At 42.9% G+C, this 16,443-nt stretch overlaps 1 protein-coding gene across 1 annotated transcript in view; it reads left to right on the top strand.

The window, feature by feature from the left end:
• The window catches only part of NOS3 (nitric oxide synthase 3), a 95,114-nt gene that overhangs the window by 58,645 nt on the left and 20,026 nt on the right, over positions 1-16,443 (top strand). Inside the window, 6 exon segments of the mRNA XM_040431370.1 lie at positions 1,208-1,309; positions 2,025-2,219; positions 2,886-2,965; positions 3,155-3,299; positions 3,871-3,975; positions 4,068-4,135. Of these exon segments, the coding sequence (XP_040287304.1) occupies positions 1,208-1,309; positions 2,025-2,219; positions 2,886-2,965; positions 3,155-3,299; positions 3,871-3,975; positions 4,068-4,135 (695 nt within the window).

The raw sequence follows: 16,443 nt of genomic DNA on the forward strand, positions 1-16,443 counted from the left end.
CTTTGATGTAAACCCTTCCATTGTAGCTCTGGCTAGATGTTGAGGGTTGTTGTCCTGCTGGAAGGTGAACCTCTGCCCCAGTCTCAAGTCGTTTGCAGCCTCTACCAGGTTTTCCTCCAGGTATTTAGCTCCATCCATCTTCCCATCACCTCTGACCAACTTCCCCAGCATGATGCTGCCACCACCATGTGTCACGTAGGGGGTGATGTGTTCAGGGTGATGCGCAGGGTTAGTTTTCCACCACACATGTTTTGCATTTAGGCCAAAAAGTTCACCTTTGGTCTCATCTGACCAGAGCACCTTCTTCCACATGTTTGCTGTGCCTCCTACATGGCTTGTGGAAAACTGCAAACATGTCTTCTTATGGCTTTTTTCTTGTCACTCTTCCATAAAGGCCAGATTTGTGGATTTCACAGCTAATATTTGTCCTCTGGACAGATTCTCCCACCTGTGCTGTGGATCTCTGCAGCAACTCCAGAGTGACCATGGACCTCTTGGCTGCTTCTCTAATTAGAGCTATCCCTGCCTGGGCTGTCAGTTTAGCTTAATCCCGCTTTACACTTCTCCACAACTTTATCCCTGACCTGTCTGGTGTGTTCCTTGGTTTTTATGATACTGTTTGATCACTAATGTTCTCTAACAAACCTCTGAGGCCTTCACAGAACAGATGGAGTTATACTGAGAATAGATTACACACAGATGGGCTCTGTTTATTAATTAGGTGACTTCTGAAGGCAGTTGGTCACGCTGGATTTTATTTAGGGATATCACAGTACAGGGGGCTGAATACAAATGCACGTCACACTTTTCAGATTTTCATTTCTGAAAATTTTTAAAATCATGTATCATTTTCTTTTCACTTCACACGTACTTTGTGTTAGTCTATCACATAAAATCCCAATAAAATACATTTAAGTTTGTTGGTGTAACGTCAAAAATTTTTGAAAAGTTCAAGGGGTATGAATACTTTTTCAAGGCACTGTACATAACCTGCTGCCTAACATTATAAATTACTAGAAAGGAGTGTTTTCTTCTGTGGTGCATTGTGTTTACACTAAGCACTGTTTAATATACAAATTTAGAATTTGTATATTGTTTTTGGCGTAGCCGGCAGGATTTGAAACCTGTCGTTCACAGTCCTGCCCAGAAATATTTTATATTCAGCCGTATGTCATCTGTTTGATTGATACAATGACAATCTTTACAGGATGTGGCCAAGAGGCTCGGTTTGGACACCAAAAAAACCTCATCCCTGTGGAAGGACAGGGCTGCTCTGGAGGTTAACATCGCGGTTCTATATAGCTACCAGGTAACCCTACATGACAACTTACAGCATCAAGGAATACTTTATTGTACCTCTGACCAAGTGTATGATACATATATTCAAATAGTGGTCACTCACTCTGAAAATCGGTGGTTGCTAGGCAACATAAAAACATAAATAACCTCCTATAGGAGAAATAGCCACAGAGCCTCCATAATTTGTAATAATACTAGTTATACTATGGGTACTCAAGCAGTGGTCAGACAAGTGAGAGCTAGGCAACCTGGGACACAGCTTGTATCCAAAAGGGAGTGGCGAGGTCTGTAAGAAGCAAAATATACATAGATTCGACAGGGGCATATTGTCTATCAGTGATGGCCAGTTCGCATTGTTCGCCGGCGAACATATGCGGGCTGCCATCTTTTTTCACAAGTCCGGCGAGGCACAGGTAAGCCCTTACCTGTGCCTGCGCCGCGAGCCGGTCTGAAAACAAATGCGGTCACCGGGAGCATGCAGTTCCATAAACAGCCCGATGAAGGCCCCCGGTGGCTGTTCTCCGAACTGCCTGCTCCCGCTGACTGCATTTGTTTTCTGACCGGCTCGCGCACAGGCACAGGTAAGGGCTTACCTGTGCCTCGCCGGACTTGTGAAAAAAGATGGCAGCCCACATATGTTTGCGGGCGAACCATGCGAACTGGCCATCACTGTTGTCTATACAGTCTTCTATCTTGGTATATCAATGCTGTTTGATTTATTTCAGGCTGATAAGGTCACCATGGTGGACCACCATTCAGCCACAGAGTCTTTCATGAAACACTTGGAACATGAGACCCGCTTACGAGGAGGTTGCCCAGCAGACTGGGTCTGGATTGTGCCACCGATGTCTGGCAGTCTGACTCCTGTATTCCATCAAGAGATGGTCAACTACCACCTTTCTCCTTCCTACCTCTACCAGGTGCCTGAGAACTTTCTGAGACTCCTGTCTTCGTTTTTACTCCATAACCTCCGGGACCAGAGTTTTCCATTATATGTACACACATAAGGGATTCTCCAGCCGGGCAAAATTGCTCAAAGTGCTTAAAGAAAAAAAAGGAGCCATACTCACCCTGCTGCTCCTATTCTAGAACTTTACAGTTTCCCACTGGTCTCTCCTTCCTGGTCTTGTCTTGATATACTGGGAATGCGAGAATGGGAATGGCCCTGTCAGTCAATGACTCTTCCAGTGCATCAAGCTAGGACCAGGAAATGGAGACCAAAAGAAAGCATCCAACAGCAGCAGCAGGGGATCGGTATTGATTCTTTTACGCAATTTTCTGAACATTTTGCCCCACTGGACAACCCCGACTTTCTTCACAACCTAAGAGTTTTCTTTTTATGATTCCTCTGTGTCTCCTGTGATTTCTGTCCTTACATCAATTGTTGGCCATACATGGTCAGGTGTTTCAACCTATGGTTGGTGAGACATTTCCTTATTCTTAGAACCTTTTCGTCACCGGTACCACCACCAGTATTTAGGTGGTGGCAATGGATCAACTGCACCATGCATGACCACCTAAGAAATTATCTGTCATCAAGTTCTCTGACTCGTTGAACCCTCTCAACAACAACCTTGATATTGCAGCCGGACCCCTGGAAATACCACATCTGGAAGGGATCTCAGAGCACCATCACTCGGAAGAGAACCTTTAAGGAAGTGGCAAAGTAAGTCAATAAGGTTATGCAGGACCTTAACATGTGTGAATAAAATGGGTCATCGGACTGGGGGAAGGGGGAGTCTAGAATACTTCCAGTTCCCCAGCTAGGATATCATGTCAATTTCCACATGTCAGGTAGATATGTCCCAAAACTACACCCTAAAAGGAATCAACAAGATTCTTCTTGGTTTTCTAGTGCAGTGAAGTTTTCTGCTAAACTGATGGGACAAGCCATGGCTCGGAGGGTAAAGGCCACCATTCTCTACGCCACCGAGACTGGTCGCTCAGAAACCTATGCTCAGAACCTCTGCAACATCTTCTCATATGCCTTCGATCCCAAGGTAAGAAGAGGTCTTCAACAAACGGCAGGCTGGGAGGATGGAAAATGTTGAGTCGGGGATCTTGGGAGTTTATATCAGCACCCTGCTTCTAGTCAAAGGACTTTTTCCAAAAAACACGGAGATTTGGGGACTGCCATGAATAAAGGGGCATTTGTTTTAGTTTTTTTTTGAAAATTCCTACCAGTCTCTCCCAAGTTGTCAGTGATAGATGTTTTTGTAAAGGAGTGCTCCTCGGTACCTTTCATTGAGAATGGAAATTAGGCGACTTGGTGTGGGGTTGGACTGTATTATTGAGGGCTCTTTAGTCATTTTGGTTTACATATGGAAGCTAGTTGAAAAAAATGACTAATTTAGAAGATAAGTCAAGTGCAGGTGGGTGCAGCCAAGGTATATAGGTGCTCATAGCAGTCAAAATCAAGCTGTGGAAAGTGACGGGATGGGATCAGTCAGGCTTTGTGTAGTCGCCATGATGTCCTACCATGTTTGTGGTGGTCATGTCATGTTGTGTTTTTGTTTTTTTAATGCCCCATGATTCCCTCCAGTCATCAGCTTCGTCATCTGTTCTGTTTAGGTGATCTGTATGGATCAATATGATACGGTCAACCTGGAGCACGAGACCCTCGTTCTGGTAGTGACAAGTACATTTGGTAATGGTGACCCACCAGAGAACGGTGAGGTAAATAAATCTATAATATCCTACCGGGTACAACCACTAATGCCTCTGATACCTGCATCATAAGTCCTCTGTCTGGTCTTTACATTCCACAGGCATTTTCCCGGGAGCTCATGGAGATGACCTCACCTCATGTAGCTGCCCTCCAGCCGGAGCAACAGAAGTGAGTACATATGGGAGAGGAGGGTGCTGATCTGCTGACCCGGCCTTAGGGGGTGTGCAATACGTGCACTTGCATAGAGTGCCTTAGCCTTCCCTGCTGCAGGGTGAAGGGGGCACCACAGTTGTCTTGGCACTCAAGGTCTGAAACCACCATAATAACAGTATTATACAGTATAAGCTGTATGGAGGTATTATTTCTGAAATTCTATGTTGGTACTATTTGAGCACCGTATTGTAGTTTTATTTGACCACTGTATGGTGGTATTATTTGAGCACTGGGTGTTATGTGAGCACTGTATAGTTATATTATTTGAGCACTGTAGGGTGGTATTATTTGGGTACTGTATGGAGGTATTATATGGCCACTTGTATGAAGGTATAATTTGAGTACTGTATGAAGGTAATATATGAGCACTATATGGTGGTATTTTTCAGTAGTGCGTGGAGGTATTATATGAGTACTGTATAGTGGTATTATTTGAACACTAGCGAAAAGACAAGAGAAATGGAGCTCAAAGTACCAAAAAATAATTTATTTTATTACATGATGTCAAAGCATGATTAAAATCATGCTTTGACATCATGTAATAAAATAAATTATTTTTTGGTACTTTGAGCTCCATTTCTCTTGTCTTTTCGCTATTGTATTTGGGATCTTGTACCGAGTTATTCCCTACGGGTGTCTCTTGTGATTACACTGGGTGGGCACTGTCCTTCCCCTTCTCTCGGACACCCGGGGTCCCCCCCTCTTTTCTTCTGATTATTTGAACACTGTAGGGTGATATTGTTTAAGTACTGTATTGTAGGTGAGAGTATTATATGACCACTGTATAGAGGCATTAAATGACCACTATATGGTGGTATTATTTGAGAACTGTATAAAGATATTAGAACAGCACTAAATTATTATTATTATTTATTAATATTATTATTTATTATTAAAGCGCCATTCATCCCATAGCGCTGTACATATGATAAGCGGTGCACATACATAATACAGACAATTGCACGAAGCATAAACAAGACGGGTTAAAGACGAGGTACAGAAGGAGAGAGGGCCCTGCCCGTGAGGCTTACAATCTACATGGTATGGGAGAAGGACACAGTAGGTGCGGGTGAATATGGTCATGGCGGTATAGAGGCAGCAGGGTCACTGGTTGTAGGCTTGTCTGAAGAGGTGGGTTTTCAGGTTTCTTTTAAAGGATTCCACTGTAGGTGAGAGTCTGATATGTTGGGGTAGAGAGTTCCACAGTATGGGGGAAGCACGGGAGAAATCTTGGAGTCGATTGTGGGAAGAGGTGATAAGAGGAGAGGAGAGAAGAAGCTCTTGTGAGGATCGGAGAGTGCGTGTGGGGATGTATCGGGAAAGTAGCTCAGAGGTGTAGGGAGGGGACAGGTTGTGGACGGCCTTGTATGTATTTGTTAGTATTTTGAACTGAATTCGCTGGGCAATGGGAGCCAGTGAAGGGATTGGCAGAGGGGAGAGGCAGAGGAGTAACAGGGTGAGAGGTGGATTAGTCGGGCAGCAGAGTTGAGGATAGATTGGAGGGGTGCGAGAGTGCTAGATGGAAGGCCACAGAGGAGAGTGTTGCAGTAGTCTAGGCGGGAGATGATGAGGGCATGTACAAACCGGATTCCAAAAAAGTTGGGACACTATACAAATCGTGAATAAAAACTGAATGCAATGATGTGGAGGTGCCAACTTCTAATATTTTATTCAGAATAGAACATAAATCACGGAACAAAAGTTTAAACGGAGAAAATGTACCATTTTAAGGAAAAAATATGTTAAATCAGAATTTCATGGTGTCAACAAATCCCAAAAAAGTTGGGACAAGGCCATTTTCACCACTGTGTGGCATCTCCCCTTCTTACAACACTCAACAGATGTCTGGGGACCGAGGAGACCAGTTTCTCAAGTTTAGAAATAGGAATGCTCTCCCATTCTTGTCTAATACAGGCCTCTAACTGTTCAATCGTCTTGGGCCTTCTTTGTTGCACCTTCCTCTTTATGATGCGCCAAATGTTCTCTATAGGTGAAAGATCTGGACTGCAGACTGGCCATTTCAGTACCCGGATCCTTCTCCTACGCAGCCATGATGTTGTGATTGATGCAGAATGTGGTCTGGCATTATCTTGTTGAAAAATGCAGGGTCTTCCCTGAAAGAGATGACGTCTGGATGGGAGCATATGTTGTTCTAGAACCTGAATATATTTTTCTGCATTGATGGTGCCTTTCCAGACATGCAAGCTGCCCATGCCACACGCACTCATGCAACCCCATACCATCAGAGATGCAGGCTTCTGAACTGAGCGTTGATAACAACTTGGGTTGTCCTTGTCCTCTTTGGTCCGGATGACATGGCGTCCCAGATTTCCAAAAAGAACTTCGAATCGTGACTCGTCTGACCACAGAACAGTCTTCCATTTTGCCACACTCCATTTTAAATGCTCCCTGGCCCAGTGAAAACGCCTGAGCTTGTGGATCTTGCTTAGAAATGGCTTCTTCTTTGCACTGTAGAGTTTCAGCTGGCAACGGCGGATGGCACGGTGGATTGTGTTCACTGACAATGGTTTCTGGAAGTATTCCTGAGCCCATTCTGTGATTTCCTTTACAGTAGCATTCCTGTTTGTGGTGCAGTGTCGTTTAAGGGCCCGGAGATCACGGGCATCCAGTATGGTTTTACGGCCTTGACCCTTACGCACAGAGATTGTTCCAGATTCTCTGAATCTTCGGATGATGTTATGCACAGTTGATGATGATAGATGCAAAGTCTTTGCAATGTTTCGCTGGGTAACACCTTTCTGATATTGCTCCACTATCTTTCTGCGCAACATTGTGGGAATTGGTGATCCTCTACCCATCTTGGCTTCTGAGAGACACTGCCACTCTGAGAAGCTCTTTTTATACCCAATCATGTTGCCAATTGACCTAATTAGTGTTAATTGGTCTTCCAGCTCTTCGTTATGCTCAAATTTACTTTTTCCAGCCTCTTATTGCTACTTGTCCCAATTTTTGTGGGATTTGTTGACACCGTGAAAATTGGAATCAACGTATTTTTCCTTTAAAATGATACATTTACTCGGATTAAACGTTTGATCTGTCATCTACGTTCTATTACAAATAAAATATTGACATTTGCCATCTCCACATCATTGCATTCAGTTTTTATTCACAATTTGTTTAGTGCCCCAACTTTTTTGAAATCTGGTTTGTACAAGCATTTTTGCAGACTCAAAGTTAAGGAAAGCGCAGATGCGGGAGATGTTTTTCAGTTGGAGGCGGCAGGTGGTGGAAAGGGCTTGGATGTGCGGTCGGAAGGAGAGGGCAGAATACAAGGTCACTCCAAGGCAGCGGGCTTTGTTGACTGGGGAGAGTATGCAGCCATTGATTGTGATAGATAGGTCTGTTGGAGGGTTGAGCAAGATGGGGGAAAGATGATGAATTCTGTTTTATCCATGTTAAGTTTCAAAAAGCGAGAGGAGAAGAAGGAGGATATAGAAGATAGACATTGTGGGATTCTGGATAATAAGGTGGTGATGTCTGGACCAGAGAGGTAGATTTGTGTGTCGTCAGTGTAGGAGTGATACTGAAAGTCATGGGACTCTATGAGCTGTCCCAGGCCGAGGGTGTAGACAGAGAAGAGCAGGGGTCCTAGGACAGAGCCTTGCGGGACACCAACAGAGAGGGAATGAGACGAGGAGGTGGTGCGGGAGTGGTAGACGCCGGTCTCTGAGGTATGATGTGATCCAGGAGAGGGCCAGGTCAGTGATGCCAAGAGATGTGAGAGTTTGTAACAGAAGGGAGTGGTCAACAGTGTCGAAGGCAGAGGACAGGTCAAGGAGAAGGAGGACAGAGTATTGTTTTTTGGTTTTGGCTGTTAGTAGGTCATTGGGGACTTTGTTAAGGGCAGTCTCAGTCGAGTGGTGGGGTCAGAAGCCAGATTGTAGCCAGTCAAAAAGGGAGCAGGAGGAGAGGTGAGAGGACAGTTCAGAATGGACATGTTGCTCAAGTAGCTTTGAGGCATACGGAAGAAGTGATATGCGGCGATAACTGGACAAGGAAGATGGGTCAAGTGAAGGCTTTTTGAGGATGGGTGTAATGGTAGCATGTTTAAAAGCAGAGGGGAAGACACCAGAGGTTAGTGATAGGTTGAAGAGATGAGTTAGGGCTGGGATAAACACTGTGGTGAGGTTAGAGATGAGGTGGGATGGGATTGGGTCAAGTGCACAGGTGGTCAGATGTGATCTGGAGAGTAGAGTAGAGAGTTTTTCTTCTGTAATGGTGGAGAAGCGGGTTTTGGGAGAAGAGGACCGAGCAGTTGTGTAGAGGGTCTGTGGGGACTGTGTACTGAAGCTTTCTCTGATGTTGACCATCTTTTTTTTGAAGAATGTGGCAAAGTCCTCAGCTGAGAAGAGAGGAGAGGGTGGGGGCGCTGGGGGACGGAGAAGGGAGTTAAAAAGTTGTTTAGGGCTGTGGGACAAGGAAGATATAAGAGATGAGAAGTCGCCTGTTTTGCATCAGCGAGTGAGGATTTAAATATGAGGAGGGATTTCTTGTATGTGGTGAAGTGATCCTTAGGCTGAGTTCACACGGGCGAGATTTCCGCGCGGGTGCAATGCGGTAGGTGAACGTATTGCACCCGCACTGAATCCGGCACCATTCATTTCAATGGGTCTGTGTACATGAGCGTTTTTTTTCACGCATCACTTCTGCAATGCTTTAAAATCGTAGCATGTTCTATATTCTGCGTTTGTTACGCAGGACAGGCCCCATAGAAGTGAATGGGGCTGCGTGAAAAACGCATTGCATCCGCAAGCAAGTGCGGGTGCGATGCGTTTTTCACTGATGGTTGCTAAGAGATGTTGTTTGTAAACCTTCAGTTTTTTATCACGCGCGTGAAAAACGCATCAAAACGCATTGCACCCGTGCGGAAAAAACGGAACAACTAAACGCAATCACAGACAAAACTGACTGAACTTGCTTGCAAAATAGTGCGAGTTTCACTGAACGCACCCTGAACGCATCCTGAGCCAATCCGTCACGCCCGTGTGAAACCAGCCTTAGGGTTTATTTACATGTCCGTATGTGTTTTGCGGATCCTCAAATTGCGGATTCTCAAAACACGGACACCGGCAATGTGCGTTCTACATTTTGCGGACCGCACATCGCCGGCACTCTCATAGAAAATGCCTTTTCTTGTCGGTAATTGCGGACAAGAATAGGACATGTTCTATTTTTTGCGGAATGGAAGTGCGGATCCGCATATGTGGATGCGGACAGCACATTCCGGCCCCGTTGAAAATGAATGGGTCCGCACCTGTTCCGCAAAATTGCTTATTGTGGTGTTATACAGGGTGGTGGCTGTATCTAGGTCTTGGAGGGAACAAATGATAGAGAGTGGCAGAAGAGAGTCAGAAAGCAACCGAAAGTTGAAATGTTTAAGGTTCCTGCGAGGGTGTGCTAGTGTGTGGACCGGGGGAGCAGCAGACGAGAAAACTGAAGAGAAGGTGAGTAGGTTGTGGTCAGATAGGGGGAGAGGCGAATTACAAAGGTTAGATAGGGAGCAGAGGCGGGTAAAGATAAGATCCAGAGTGTGACCATCTCTGTGGGTGGGAGCGGAGGACCACTGTGATAGGCCGAAGGAGGAAGAGAGTGATCAGAGTTTAGAGGCGGCTGAATGGCAGGTGTCAATAGGGATGTTGAAGTCACCCATGATGATAGTGGGGATGTCGGCAGAAAGAAAGTGTAGGAGCCAGGTGTTAAAGTATTCAAGAAAGATGGTGGTTGGGCTTGGGGGGCGGTAAATGACGGCTACTTGAAGGTTGGAGGGAGAGTAGATGTGAACAGAGTGTACTTCAAATGAAGTGAGTGTAAGGGAGGATGGCAGTGGAGTTGGGCTGTAGGAGCCGGTGTCTGATAGGAGAAGACCAACTCCTCCACCATGTTTGCAGCCGGGGCGGGGGGTGTGAGTGAAATGAAATCCACTATATGAGAGTGCAGCAGGGGAGGAGGTGTCAGAGGGTGTCAGCCATGTTTCTATGAGACCCAGAAAGGAAAGTTTTCGAGATGAAGAGGTCATGAATGTAGTAGAGTTTGTTACAGACGGAGCGTGCGTTCCATAATGCTCCTGCAAGAGGAACCAAAGGAGCAGGGGTCAGAGGGATGGTTATTAGGTTTAAGGGGTTGCAGAAACTTGTAGAAGGAGATTTGTAGTAGGACGTAGAGGTGATAGTGGGGATTTGCTAAGGGGGGGCTGGATTTGGAGAGATATCACCAGCAGTAAGGAGAAGCAGAGAAAGTGTTAATAGATGAGAATAAGAGAGGGCAGGAGGTATCTGTGTGTGTTTGGGAAGGAAGTGTTTTACGTTGCCAAACAGGTTTGTGCAAGCGGTCAGATGAGAAGGTAAGATGGAGGAAGAGAGGAATAGTTCCTTGCTGGATGAACAGATGTGGGGGTATTTCAGGAGCTTGTGGAAAAGTGGGAAGAGTAAGATGAAAACATGTAACATTGCATTAACTATTTCTGTAATTACCTGTGGTCCCCTTCTGGTTACATTCTGGTATAATACGGTATGTGCACTTAAAAAGTTGCTCTTAAAAGATGTTGCATTGAAAAGACCAAGGTCTGAAAGGCCTAGAAACTTAGATTTGTACCACTCAGTGTTCAATCAGGTGTGACCAAGAGGGGAGGGGGCTACATATGGCCTAATCAAGGGAGGACCAGATACAGGGGTGTAAACAAATACTCAATAAATCCAGCAGGGAAAGAGACATTCAAAGTTCAATGCAGACAGACCAGGGATGAGAAGGAAAGATGAGGAGTGTGGACAATATCAGACCCTGGAAAAGTTGGGTGCAGCTGTTAGGTTCAATGCAGACATAGCTGGAGAGGAGAGAATTTTGTGATGGTCAGTAGACAGTGATGACAAAGTGGATTCCATATCCATAATATTACATTTTGGTATAATTCGGTATGTGCACTTAAAGAGTTGCACTTGAAAGATGCATTGAAACGACCAAGATGGTGGTGGTATTATTTGAGCGCTGTTAGTATTAGGCACTGTGTGACACTGCTAGGTATTGTACAGTATATCATTTTTGCAAATTATAATGATGGCAGTGTGTGATGGTGGCGGCACTATATAGTACTGTTATTTATACAACTGTATACAGTTTTCTTTCACTGTGCGCCCCCTCTCTACCCCATCTTCTTAGATCCACCTACTGACTCACCATTTTATTTTTATTGATATTAAATTGTACAGGTGGACCTTAGGGCCCCAGAACACACTGGGGGCCACGCCATTTATCCAGGTCTGCTATGTGTTTTTAAAACCCCATGTAATTATTTGGGGAAACCGGACAACAGGCTGAAAAGCAGAGTCTGATCTCCTGACTATTCAGACATCAACTCATCGTTCTGCTTCATATTTACACACACTGACCTGGTCAAGATGGGTGACAACCATGGACGGTCATTACTAAGACTAGGAACACTGGGTGAAATCCACTGGTGGTCATTACTAAGACTAGGAAAGCTGGGTGACAACCAGGGGCGGTCATTACTAAGACTAGGAAAGCTGGGTGACAACCAGGGGCGGTCATTACTAAGACTAGGAAAGCTGGGTGACAACCACTGGTGGTCATTACTAAGACTAGGAAAGCTGGGTGACAACCACTGGTGGTCATTACTAAGACTAGGAAAGCTGGGTGACAACCAGGGGTGGTCATTACTAAGACTAGGAAAGTTGGGTGACAACCAGGGGCGGTCATTACTAAGACTAGGAAAGCTGGGTGACAACCAGGGGCGGTCATTACTAAGACTAGGAAAGCTGGGTGACAACCACTGGTGGTCATTACTAAGACTAGGAAAGCTGGGTGACAACCACTGGTGGTCATTACTAAGACTAGGAAAGCTGGGTGACAACCAGGGGTGGTCATTACTAAGACTAGGAAAGTTGGGTGACAACCAGGGGCGGTCATTACTAAGACTAGGAAAGCTGGGTGACAACCACTGGTGGTCATTAATAAGACTAGGAAAGCTGGGTGACAACCACTGGTGGTCATTACTAAGACTAGGAAAGCTGGGTGACAACCAGGGGCGGTCATTACTAAGACTAGGAACACTGGGTGACAACCAGGGGCGGTCATTACTAAGACTAGGAAAGCTGGGTGACAACCAGGAGCGGTCATTACTAATACTAGGAAAGCTGGGTGACAACCACTGGCGTGGTCATTACTAAGACTAGGAAAGCTGGGTAACAACCACTGGCGTGGTCATTACTAAGACTAGGAAAGCTGGGTGACAACCAGGGGTGGTCAGTACTAAGACTAGGAACACTGGGTGAGAAAATATAGGACATGTGCGGCAGTGACTAATATAACACAGGACACGTGAACGCTGTGAGATCAGTCCCGCCGTGGACATCATACAGGAGGTGACGCCCCCTCCAGTCAGGGAGAGTTAATTCCCAGATTTGTTGAGAACACGAGCAGCACAAATCGTTTATTATATGACGCTCTCCCCGTCCAGCAGGAAACAGGATCCTCGGGAAGGAAGCGCTTCAGATTAATTTTAGAGCCCAGTTGTGTTCTCATATTATTCATGTTGTGACTAAAAAAGTGAACACGTCACAACGACCACATACCGCGCACACTACACGTGTTATACCGAGCCCACGTGTCCTAATGTATAAGATCACATGTAACATCTAGTGCTATAGAGTAATACCAGGTTCACTATAGGAAACACATGGTTCTATCAGGTAGTTATATTCGTGTACATAGGAGGCAGTATTATAGTAGTTATATTCTTGTACATAGGAGGCAGTATTATAGTAGTTATATTCTTGTACATAGGAGGCAGTATTATAGTAGTTATATTCTTGTACATAGGAGCAGTATTATAGTAGTTCTATTCTTGTACATAGGATCAGTATTACAGTAGTTATATTCTTGTACATAGGAGCAGTATTATAGTAGTTATATTCTTGTACATAGGAGCAGTATTATAGTAGTTATATTCCTGTACATAGGAGCAGTATTATAGTAGTTATATTCCTGTACATAGGAGCAGTATTATAGTAGTTATATTCTTGTACATAGGAGCAGTATTATAGTAGTTATATTCTTGTACATAGGAGCAGCATTATAGTAGTTATATTCTTGTACATAGGAGCAGTATTATAGTAGTTATATTCTTGTACATAGAAGCAGTATTATAGTAGTTATATTCTTGTACATAGGAGCAGTATTATTGTAGTTATATTCTTGTACATAGGAGCAGTATTATAGTAGTTATATTCTTGTACATAGGAGCAGTATTATTGTAGTTATATTCTTGTACATAGGAGCAGTATTATAGTAGTTATATTCCTGTACATAGGAGGCAGTATTATAGTAGTTATATTCTTGTACATAGGAGCAGTATTATAGTAGTTATATTCTTGTACATAGGAGGCAGTATTATAGTAGTTATATTCTTGTACATAGGAGCAGTATTATAGTAGTTATATTCTTGTACATAGGAGCAGTATTATAGTAGTTATAGTCTTGTACATAGGAGCAGTATTATAGTAGTTATAGTCTTGTACATAGGAGCAGTATTATAGTAGTTATATTCTTGTACATAGGAGGCAGTATTATAGTAGTTATATTCTTGTACGTAGGAGCAGTATTATAGTAGTTATATTCTTGTACATAGGAGGCAGTATTATAGTAGTTATATTCCTGTACATAGGAGGCAGTATTATAGTAGTTATATTCTTGTACATAGGAGCAGTATTATAGTAGTTATATTCTTGTACATAGGAGGCAGTATTATAGTAGTTATATTCCTGTACATAGGAGCAGTATTATAGTAGTTATATTCTTGTACATAGGAGCAGTATTATAGTAGTTGTATTCTTGTACACAGGAGGCAGTATTATAGTAGTTATATTCTTGTACATAGGAGCAGTATTATAGTAGTTATATTCTTGTACATACGAGCAGTATTATAGTAGTTATATTCTTGTACATAGGAGCAGTATTATAGTAGTTATATTCTTGTACATAGGAGCAGTATTATAGTAGTTATATTCTTGTACATAGGAGCAGTATTATAGTAGTTATATTCTTGTACATAGGAGCAGTATTATAGTAGTAATATTCTTGTACACAGGAGCAGTATTATAGTAGTTATATTCTTGTACATAGGAGCAGTATTATAGTAGTTATATTCTTGTACATAGGAGCAGTATTATAGTAGTTATATTCTTGTACATAGGAGCAGTATTATAGTAGTTATATACTTGTACATAAGAGGCAGTATTATAGTAGTTATATTCTTGTACATAGGAGCAGTATTATAGTAGTTATATTCCTGTACATAGGAGCAGTATTATAGTAGTTATATACTTGTACATAGGAGGCAGTATTATATTAGTTATATTCTTGTACATAGGAGGCAGTATTATAGTAGTTATATTCTTGTACATAGGAGCAGTATTATAGTAGTTATATTCTTGTACATAGGAGCAGTATTATAGTAGTTATAGTCTTGTACATAGGAGCAGTATTATAGTAGTTATATTCTTGTACATAGGAGGCAGTATTATAGTAGTTATATTCTTGTACATAGGAGCAGTATTATAGTAGTTATATTCCTGTACATAGGAGCAGTATTATAGTAGTTATATACTTGTACATAGGAGGCAGTATTATATTAGTTATATTCTTGTACATAGGAGGCAGTATTATAGTAGTTATATTCTTGTACATAGGAGCAGTATTATAGTAGTTATATTCTTGTACATAGGAGCAGTATTATAGTAGTTATAGTCTTGTACATAGGAGCAGTATTATAGTAGTTATATTCTTGTACATAGGAGGCAGTATTATAGTAGTTATATTCTTGTACATAGGAGCAGTATTATAATAGTTATATTCTTGTACATAGGAGCAGTATTATAGTAGTTATATTATTTTACATAGGAGCAGTATTATAGTAGTTATATTCTTGTACATAGGAGCAGTATTATAATAGTTATAGTCTTGTACATAGGAGGCAGTATTATAGTAGTTATATTCTTGTACATAGGAGCAGTATTATAGTAGTTATATTCTTGTACATAGGAGGCAGTATTATAGTAGTTATATTCCTGTACATAGGAGGCAGTATTATAGTAGTTATATTCTTAACCATATTTCTTTTTATTGAAAGAAAAAGAATCAGGGCCATGACCCACACAAGACAGTACATTGACAACAATATGGTACAAAATAGTTATCCAGCATACATGTCAAGTGTAAGCAATACAAAACAGTCATTATCATTGATCTCAGAGTGATATCCAAGAAAAGAAAAGAAGGGGTAGGGGGGGGATCAGGAAGGGAAGGAGGGGAGGGAAACATGGAAGTGATAAACTTCTGCTCTATTATGTAAAGTTTCTATAGACTTTCCATGGGGACCACAATTTTAAGAAGCGAGGGCGTGAGTTATTTTCCCAGTGCGCTAGCTCCTCAAAACGGTAGATCTGGTCTACTTTATCAGTCCACATAAGGAGAGTAGGTGGGGAGTCATTCTTCCACAAAAAGGGGATAAGTAATTTAGCTGCTGTGAGCAGCATCGTTGGAAGGTCATGTTTGGTGGGTGTGAGGGATTTGTTCGGACACCATAGCAAGATAAGCTTAGCATCCAGTGATATCTTAGTATTACATATTTGATTAACTAAAGCCTCAATTAAGGTCCAGAAAGGTTGAATCTTTTGGCAGAGCCACCAAATATGTGACAAGGAGCCAGTGTCCAGGCCACATCTCCAACATTTTTCGGAAATTTCTGGGTTCAGTTTATGCAAGAACTCAGGTGTTTTGTACCATCTACACAAGAGTTTAAAGGAATTCTCCTGAATCCTCACACAACGATTAAAGCCGTGTGAGTGAGCTAGTATGAACGCTTTCTCTGGCTCCGTAAGGGATATGGAGAGCTCCCGTTCCCATGAGACCACAAAACGAAGCTCCGGGGTCAGGGAGGAAAGCATTTCTTTATACATCTGAGATAATGGTCTAAAGGGGGGTTTGGTAGCCAAGACCTTCTTTTCAAGCCAGGAGGGCGAACTACTATCAGAAAATGGCCCGGTACACAATTTGGTATCTCTCTGGAAATTTGCTAGGTGAAAAAAGGGTGCTGTTTTGACCTCAGGGAGGTCCATTACTGAATCCCATTTTAAACAGCCATCCGGGAGAAGGACATCCCGCAGAGGAATATCAGCGAGCTTAGACCAAATCCCGGAGGGGTTTAACACCGTTGGATGGATGTGGCTTTG

The sequence above is a fragment of the Bufo bufo genome, chromosome 5 (genome assembly GCF_905171765.1).
Source record: "Bufo bufo chromosome 5, aBufBuf1.1, whole genome shotgun sequence".
Classification (NCBI taxonomy): domain Eukaryota; kingdom Metazoa; phylum Chordata; class Amphibia; order Anura; family Bufonidae; genus Bufo; species Bufo bufo.